The 9,337-nt window shown below is 54.7% G+C and overlaps 1 protein-coding gene across 2 annotated transcripts in view; it reads right to left on the reverse strand.

The window, feature by feature from the left end:
• Positions 1–3,684: 3,684 nt before the first annotated feature.
• The window catches only part of NKAIN1 (sodium/potassium transporting ATPase interacting 1), a 25,926-nt gene continuing 20,273 nt past the window's right edge, over positions 3,685–9,337 (reverse strand). Inside the window, exons 7-8 of one of the 2 annotated variants that reach the window (XR_003399899.1) lie at positions 8,772–8,916; positions 3,685–5,837 (exon numbers count right to left, since the gene is read on the reverse strand). Coding sequence is in view for 1 of the 2 variants with exons in the window: in XM_026863389.1 (XP_026719190.1) it covers positions 5,828–5,837; positions 8,835–8,916 (92 nt within the window). In the remaining variant the exon portion in view is untranslated. The remainder of the gene's footprint in view (positions 5,838–8,771; positions 8,917–9,337) is intronic. The other variant, XM_026863389.1, reaches the window with a different exon arrangement.

The following is a 9,337-nucleotide window of genomic DNA, read 5'->3' on the forward strand; positions in this document are numbered from 1 at the left end:
CTGTCTCCATATAGTGAGGGCCGGGATGCTGCTGGCTTTGCCTCAGGGGTAAACACATGGACCATCCCCCAAATTTCCAGCCCTAAACCCATACTATTTATTACCTGTGAAGTAAATCTCAGCCCTCCTGTCCTGGGACGTCCCGCTGGTTGTGAACGCTGAGCAAACAGCAAAAAGCTGCCTCTGAAACATGTTTTCCCAGCAGTCAGACCAGAAAAAGCTTTTAAAACCAGCCTTTTCAGGTTGGCGCTTCGGTTTTAAAAAATTCCTTGGTTAGAAGACATTAAAATCTGACTTGTTATAACTCCTGAGACCCCTCAGTACAATTTTATACTTTATCTACAGACGTAGATTGATACTTTGCCTTATATTTATTTAGTTTAAGAACTTATTTACTTACTTATTGAATTTATTTACTTATAAATAAGTATATAAGTTCATATATTTTTATAATAAATCATTCTCATTTACTATAAATTAATATATTTAATTATAATAGTATTTATTTAGTATAAATTGATATAACTACTTATGATAAATAAACTATTTTTATTTACTATAAATAAATATATTTACTTATAGGTAAGTAAATAAGTAAATTTGAAAGTAAATAAATGTTTGAAATTAAATAAATGTTATTTGTAACTAACCAACTAAATATTTAAACTTTAAGTATATGACCCTGGGACGGACCAGCAAAACCCGTCACCTCCCTCCCAGCGGAGCCGGAGGAAGGATTCCTGGAAGAGACTCTTTGGGATGGTGCTGAGCCCCGTCTGCAGCCCCGTGCAGCATGGAGTGGCTTCAGCTGCACCCGAGAGTGCCCACATCCTGCATCCCAGCGGCGGATGCCCACAAATAAGGGCTGGATGTGGGTTTTTTTGCTTTTAAGCAGTTTCCCAAGTATTTTTATTTCTTTTTCTGTGCTGCAGGGATGTTTTGGAGCCGGAAGCATCTCCCTCATGGCTGCTGTGGGTGGGTGATGGTGGCTGGAGATAACCCCAGCCCAGCGCTGGCATGAGCCCAGGGCTGCGGAAAGCTGTCGCCTTGCTCTGACTTAGGGTCAGTTTAGTAGCAGCCATAAACTCCTGCCCGGCCAGGCTCCCACAGCCATCCCCTGTATTTCCCAGTCCCACCAGTGCCACCTTCCCAGTGTGCTCAGATCCCTGCTGGGAGTCAGCTCACCAGCCATGCCACAACAGCACCCACAGGACAAAGCACTGATGTGTGTTCCAGACCCATTTCCGAATTAATTCCCACTGCAGTCATTAACCAGCCAACATGTGCACATGCTGGGGTTTTATTTCCCTCACGCGGGTGACATCTGCCAGCCCCACAACCACCTTTCACTGCAGCAGCCACCTCCAAAGGGACTCGATCTGTGTCGAGATAAAAGACCACAAATTTTAGGACCACAAACACTGCAATAAGCTGGAAGGTGCCTCCCAAAAATGAAAGATTTTAATCGAAAACCACTTTAAGAACCCTATTTCAGCCTCCAGTTTGGTGCTTACCTCCCCTTACCAGCCCCTCTGAGGTACAGGAGGAGAACACAGGGCATGGTGAGCGCCGTTACTGTCAGAGGGTTTGCTGGCCTGTCTGGGCAGGCTGCTGGAGCTGGGACGGGGCTGGGCAGCAGGAGGTTGTTTTGCAAGAGGTAGATCGATGGGTGTGGACAGGCAAACAGCTTTCCTCCTTCCTCCTCAGGTGGGGAGGAGGAGCACGGCAGGATGCTCCAGCAGCATGGCTGTGGGATGCCCAGGCAGCACAGCCACGGGATGCTCAGGCGGAGAGGCTGTGGGTGCTCCAACAGCACAGCCGTGGGTGCTCCATAAGCGTGGCCACGGGATGCTCAAGCACCGTGTCTGAGATGCTCCAGCAGCGTGGCTGTGGATGCCCCAGCAGTGCAGCCGTGATGCTGATGCTCCGGCAGTGTGTCCATGGGATGCTCCGGCAGGACCATGAGGATGTTGACCCGCTTCTTCCCCAGTCCACAGCCACACAGTCCGACTGGCCTCGCTGTTGTCATAGAAACAGGCCTCCATCCCTGCTCACCCCCCCAAAAAAAATTCCTTCCCCCTTCCTTGGTACCTACAAGGCATGGGATAGCTCTTGTTGGATCAGGCTTCACCCAAACACACATTACCCACGGAGGTGGTGGCAGGGCTGTCCTCACCCACCCCGGCAGCTGCACCCTCACTGGGGCGTCCTTTGGGTCCCTTTCATGGGGATTCACTCTAGGGTGGGGGCACAGGGGGTTCCCCGTCTGGGGGGGCCACCTTCACCCCCTCATCCACTGCTTTGGGACAACACCTGCCTGTCCCTGGGGTGCTGGGACACCCTACTGTCCCCATGGCCAGGGCAAACCCAGTGACTCCTCCATCCCTGAGCACCCTGCTCAAATCCATGGATTTTAGGTCTGGAAATCTGTTTTTAGTCTGTTCTACTAAAGACTGGACTCCGGGATGGGATCCTGCAGCAGAGCTGAGCCAGCAGGACCTGTGGGTGACTTGGTGACATCTACTCGGGGACACCAACCCCTGCCCAGGGACACCCAGGGCTGCTGGGGACGGCACCACCACACTCCAGCCTCCCCCCATGCCAGCTCCTGCCTGGGGACAGGACAACCCTTACAGGGATGAAGGCTCAATTCCCACAGGGAAAGAGATTTGGAAACAAGTGGGAACAAACCAAGTTGGGCACCGTGTCCCCAAAAAGCCGGCGACCAAATGCTGTGACAGGGAGTTGCCGAGCAGAAGCATCACAGGAAGCTCAGCCCAGGGGAGAAAGAGCATCCAGCTGCTCTGGCCCCTGATGTCACTGAAGACACCATATTTGCTGTCCCAGCCTCACCACATTTACATTTTGATTTAAAAACTAAGATTTAATTCAGTGTCATCGCCCCCTTCCTTCTCCTGTTTATCTAGAAAAGACAGCAAAGGGGAGAAAAACCCAAGGCAGAGGATGGGAGCAGAAGGCTTGAAATCAATTAAAAATAGAGCAAGTGAAATGGCTTTGGATACTTGGAATGAAACCACGTGCAAAGCAGGTGCCACCCCGAAGGGGTGGTATTGAACTAAATAAAAAATGCTGCCTTGGTGATGGAAAATGTGATTATCTGGGGAGAAAGGAGAAAAGAAAACCTTTCCTACGGGGCTGTAGCCTCAACCTGGTGTCTCCCACAAGGGAATTCCTACCCTGGCCCCTGGCAGGCCTGAAAAGTTTAATTTGGGGAGTTCACCCTGAAAAAAACAGCCCAGGGGGTTTAATAATTTTCTTGGGGGGTTTATCAATATTTCTCTTAGGGGAAAGGCTGCAGCCCCCACCAGCTGCCCACTGACGCATCCCCATTGCACAGCAGGTGGTACCCACACTGGCTGCTTTTCTGTATTTCTGCTTTTGCTTTTTTTTTTTTTTTTTTTTTTTTTTTCCCCTGCTATTTTACTACCAGGGAGGAAATTACCCACACAGGCAGCGAGAGAGGCAGCAGAATCTCGCTGGGGCATCATTAAAAAGAAGTGCAGGGTTATAAGACAGCGGAAAGCTGCATGATGCAGAACCCACGGGAGGAAGCTGGCAGCATTAAAGAGGGGGGAAAAAAAGCAAAATAAAACCCCCACCACCTTTTAATTGATCCAACTGCACAAGGAAGGTAAATGCCCCAAAACCAGAACAGCCATCGGATGAAACTTTCCTTCAACTTTTATAATTACAGAATAGAAAAGAAATCCTCGGTTCACGTTACAAATACAGTCTTATATAAAAACAAGCCAACGGAAAGGAAAAAAAAAGGTCGTGGAGCACCGGTGCCTGGCTCCTGCCGAGCTCAGGAGGGAGGGAAGCTCTTTTGAATGAGTTTTAAATGAGGACAAGTTTTTCCTTCTGCTTCCTGCTGGGTTTGAGAAGGGTTTTGAGTAGGCGGATGTCTGCCAGTCCCATCCCATCCCATCCCGCCCCACAGCAGGTCAGTGAGAGCACCCTTGATTCTGGAGAGGAAAATAAACCCTGGAGATGCTGCTGTCCCCGGCACTGGGCAGAACTTGGGGATGTGCATGTGTTTTGGGGGGACTGGGGGAATCCGTTGCCTGAAAAACACTATTTTCCTTGGAAAAAAGAGGGGGAAAGGGCAGAAAAATTATTGCCTGTAAAGTTCGCAGCTTGGCTGGAGGCAGCAGAGGGGCTGGCAGGGGGATGCAGCCCATCCCCCGCCCAGGGTTTGGGCTCGGGTAGCTTCGGTCCTTGGCACTTCATGGCTGCTTGTTGGGAAGGACAAACTAAAAATCACTCCAGGGTGAAAAAAAAAAAAAAAAAAAAAATCCCCAAATAACCCCCAGGACTGGAGGAAAAACACTTAGGAGGCAAAAGTCATGCAACCCCTCCCTGCTCCCAGATGCAAAGTTTGGGCTTTGGACCAGATCCGGGGATCCAGGAGAAACCACATCCCACCTCCAGGAAAAAAAGAACAAGGAGTTCAGGGGGAGCTGAGATGCTTCGTGAAGCTACTTTTTTCCTTCCAGCTTCTTCTGAGGCTTTTAATTCCCAGCTCATCTTCATTTTGCAAAGTGATCACTGCCCAGTGGACCTTCCACATTCTTTGCCCCCGCACCAATAATAATTCCCCACGTGCCAACATCTCCCTCTTCTGCTGCCGAACCTGATGGTTGGATTTGCCACCGAGACCCCAAATGGATGGATGGGCTGGGAGGGGTTGGAGAGACACCAAGCTGCCCCCCACCAGCCCTGGGCGAGGGGCCGGGGGGCACCGGGGCAACCCTGGGGTGGGTAGAGTGTTGCTGAAGGCACGATGTTGGCCTTGTGGGGGGGCCAGCGCAGGCTCACTGGGGGGGTCGTGCTCAGCCAGAGTCTACTCAGGCACTTTAAATTAAAATAAACCCCCAATAATTAAAAAACAAAACCAAAACCAACCCAAAACATTCATTAGATTCATTAAAACAGCCTGAAAGGGGCTGTGTCAAAAGCAGCATCAGTATTGCCAAATTTGAGCAAGACCCCCCTGAAATGGGGAAGGATGGGGGGGCTTGCAGAGGGATTTTGGGGTGCTCTGTCCCCATGTCCCCAGATTTTGGGAGTTGAGGCAAGACTTTGATGGCCAGATCCAGCTCCTCGGGGTGAAGGGAGCATCCTGGACTGAGCCCCTCCGACACTGTTTCATCCAACCAGGGGGGCTGGAAAATTCATTCTGGAAGCAAAAACCCCATTTTCAGGGCCAGCTTGACTCCCAAACCTGGCATTTCGGGAAGTTGTCCCAACCCTGTGGAGGACAAAGCTGCTCCCTGTGCCCCGCTGTCCCCAGTGCACTGTTTATCCCCTGCCCCCTGTCCCAGTTTGCTCCAAACCAGATGTTTTTTGTCCCAGTCCTGCTCCGGGACCCCTCCAGCCTGGCACACCAGGAAGGGCCCCTCTGCTCCAAGGAAAAACCAGGCTGGGAGAAACAGAAAAAAACGGTGTCTGGCGAGCGATGCCACCTCCCCGTGTGTCCCCATGTCTGCATCCTGGGGAGGGTGTGGGAGCCCGAGGGGGTGGCACAGCTTGGGGGGGTTCCCCTGTATCCAGCCCCCACCAATTCTGCTGTGGGTGGGTGGTTTGGGCTCAGAGGCATCCAGGGTGGGATGGATGTGCAGCTCCTGGCTCCGTTTTCGAGGGTCTTGCAGGGTTCAGGGAGGCAGGAGGGGACCGGGTGGCTCGGCGTTGTGTCCCCCCACCTCGCTGGGGGTCGTGTCATCGGGTGTGGGACAGTTCGCTCTAGGGGGGTCCTCTTGCCTCTGGCTCCCACGCAGGCCGGGGCTGGATCCAGGGCAGGAGGAGGTTACCCAGATCTGGGGAGAGAAGGGGAGAGGAGATGTTAGGGGTGAGCCCAGACCCGGGAAGTTGTCACCACATGGGGACAAGGAGTCATGGCCATGGGCAGCCACCAGCAGCCCCTCCCAGGGGACAGAGACCTGCTGGGGTACCCTGTGGTGGCTCTCACATGGCCATCACCCTTGTTTCACACCCCCCCCCCCCAAAATGAAGAGAGCAAACTGGGGCCAGGCTGGGAAGCCCCAGTGGGTTGAAGTCCCCCTGCCATGGTGACACAGGGACTGCCATTGGAGCTCACCCATCCCTGGCTGCTTGTGGGCCCTGAGGGGACATGGAAGGGACATGGGAGGGACCCAGGAGCCTTGACTCCTGCATGCTGCCAGCCCTCTCTCCGGGCAGGCCACCTTCCCAGCAGCTGGGGGGTGCGGGGGTCTGGGGGATACTGCACATGCCTGCGGGCCAGCAGCTCCCTGCGTGTGTGTGCAGGTGTGTGCAGGCGTGTGCAGGCATGTGCGAGCGTGTGCAAGCATGTCTGCATACAAGCGTGTGCGCGGGCAGGTCGGCGTGTGTGCGGGTGAGCACACATGGGCATTGCTCTGCATCCTCGTGTGTACACGTGCACGCGGAAAATGCGTGGGCAGAGCCGGCGTCACACAATCACAGGATCATCGGGGTTGGAAAAGCCCTTGCAGATCCTCCAGCCCAACCATGAACCTCACACTGGTGCTGCGGGAGGCCAGGTCGACTGCACAGAGCCACGGCACGAGGCAAGGACACAGCCCCTCACACCACAGAGAAACAACCCCCGTCTCCCCCAGGACAGCGCAGGGGACCCCCTGCAGACCCCTGGCCCAACTGCCCACATCTCAGGTCCCAGCTCCCAGCCTGCGCTTCCCCCCTTCCTGATGTGCCACAGGAGGGGTTTTGGAGGCGAGAGCCCCTGTCCTGGGGGGGACATGACATGGGGGGGCACCCGGTGCCACCCTGGCTGTTCAGGAGGGACCCAAGGGGATGAGAAGCAGGTGGTGACATGGCACATCCTCCTCCTTCTGCTGGGTGCACCCCCGCGCCCACCATTAGTTCAATTAGAGCTAATTGGTAACTGCAGAATAAGCTTTAATTTCTCAGGCCAGGACAGCAGCCCCGCTCTGTCCTGTCTGCTGTCCCCTGGGGACGCAAGTGGCAGGATCCACTCCACTGAGCCGGGACAGCACCTTGGACATCGTCTCACCGATGCCGGGTGACAGTGAGACCCCGGTGTGCCCCTCCCCAAGATGGGGTTACCGCTGTCCCCACACCCCCTCGGGTCCCCCACGTGTCACTGCAGGACCCGGTGTCTCCCACCTCATGAACAGAGTGCATCCCCCTGAGTCCATGATCCTGACCTGCCACCGCTGTCAGAGTGATGGAGGTGCCTTGATATAAATTTTAGCTACATATAATTAGGTGGTGGGTTATTAATGAGCTGCTGGGGTAGGACAGAGGGGGCTGCAGGCAGGGGGGAGCTGGCAGCACGCTGGCAGGGTCCCGGTTGTGACCTCCTCCTGCCGGCCCTGCCTGCAGAAAGGCCACAAGGACGTGGGCAGTCTGAGTGAGCTTGATTAATTAGGAAGCAATTTAATTACAAGGAGCACTGCCTGAGGCAGCCCTGCAGGCACATGCTTCCCGTGAAGGGCTCTGGGGCTTGTCCACCGTGTGTTGCAGGCAGGGAGCGAGGTCAGGCAGCACCAGCCCAGCAGCACCTTGGGACGGGATGCTCTGGTACCCGGGTGGGTTCACATAACCCACCCAGCCCAGCCATGCAACCCCCCAAAACCCCCCCATCACCCCAGAACAGGTCCTGGGCAGACAGGGGAGCCCTTCAGGGATACAGGGCTGGGTTAAACATCTCTCAGAGAGGGAGAAGAGGAATTTCCCCAGCACCTCTGTACCCCACTGACGTCTCCCCATCCTGGTATCTCAGCACTGAGTTTCTCTGCCATCAGCTTTTGAGCCTCCTGTATATCTAAAATTGATACTCCCCCCCCCCAATTGATATTCTTGCCAATATCCCCAAATGCTGCAGCTCTCACCACTCATCCTGCAGCTGTTGGGGAACACTGAGCCCACAGCAGCCCCCGGTGCCCCCTGTGCCCCCCCGTGCTGCTGGAGGCTTTGCACCAGCCCACCAAGGCAGGTCTGAAGCAGGGGGAACATGTCCTATCCATGGGACAACGCTCTCTTGCGTATCCCCAAGGGTGGGCACCCGGCTGGGGGAGGGCAGAACACCCACATCTATCCCCAGGATGTGGGTGCTGGCACCGCTCCCACCCTGGGGTGACATTGCAGTGAAATGCCAGTGCCACCATCTGTGTCCCCACACCAGGAAGCTCCTGTCCTGCCATCCCTCACTCCCACCCGGAGGTCTGCGGGGCTCACAGGGAAGGACTGGCTCCATGCGGGGTGCACAGCACCCGTGGGTGCTCATCCGCGCCCATGCACCAGGGTGGGCACACAAAAGACTGTGCCTAAACACCCAGGGAGGGCTGAACAATATCACAAATGCATTTGTTCCACCACAACCCTCTCTTTGCATCTCTAATTGCATGGTGTGCCCTTGAGTTTGCATAGAAGGCTTAAAATATAATTAATTTTTGGCATCCAGCAAAGCCCACACGAGGCTAATCCCTTTAGATTTTGCAGCCTTATCTCATTTGAGCGTTTATCTAGTTAAGCTTAATGGGTAAGGGAGAGGAAAAAAAAAAGTCAGCTGCACTTATCTGAAGAGCTGCTGCTCCCCCTGGGCAGCCCCGGTGTGTGGAGGCTCAGCAAACAAAAAGCAGCAAAAAGCAAAACAAGGGCACAATCCCCCCTAGAAGTTCCCAGCCCCGCCAGAGCCTCTGGGCTTTATATTGAGGCTGAGCTGACTCACAGACCCAAATCTTTTGAGTTATGATGGTGTGATGAGGCACCTTGGAGGGGCTCCTGCAGCCCTGAGCATCCCCAAGGCTTTCCCCGGCCTGGCACGGACTCACGTGTAGAGCGGCTGTAGCTGTAGGTGTGACGTCTTCTGTGGCGCCTGGTAGCCGTAGGAGTCAAACCCGCCGATGAAGTCGACTGGGGAGAGGGGAAAAGATCAGGGAGGTGAGATGGGGGGGCAATGGGGCAATTTCCCTGTCCCACTCCCCACCCCAATGGCACCCACTGAACACAGAATCACAGAATCATCCGGGTTGGAAAAGCCCTTGAAGCTCCTCCAGTCCAACCATGACCCTCACCCTGACCGTTCCCAACTCCACCAGATCCCTCAGCGATGGCTCAGCCCGACTCTTCAACCCCTCCAGGGATCCCGGGGACTCCCTCCTGCCCTGGGCAGCCCATTCCAACGCCCAACAGCCCCTTCTGCACAGAAATCCTTCCTCAGAGCCAGCCTGACCCTGCCCTGGGCAGCTTGAGGCCATTCCCTCGGGGCCTGGCGCTGGGGCCTTGGCTCCAGAGACTCATCCCCCCTCTCTGCCCCCTCCTGGCAGGGAGTTGC

This window comes from Athene cunicularia, assembly GCF_003259725.1.
Source record: "Athene cunicularia isolate RWA chromosome 23 unlocalized genomic scaffold, athCun1 chr23_part1, whole genome shotgun sequence".
Lineage (NCBI taxonomy): Eukaryota > Metazoa > Chordata > Aves > Strigiformes > Strigidae > Athene > Athene cunicularia.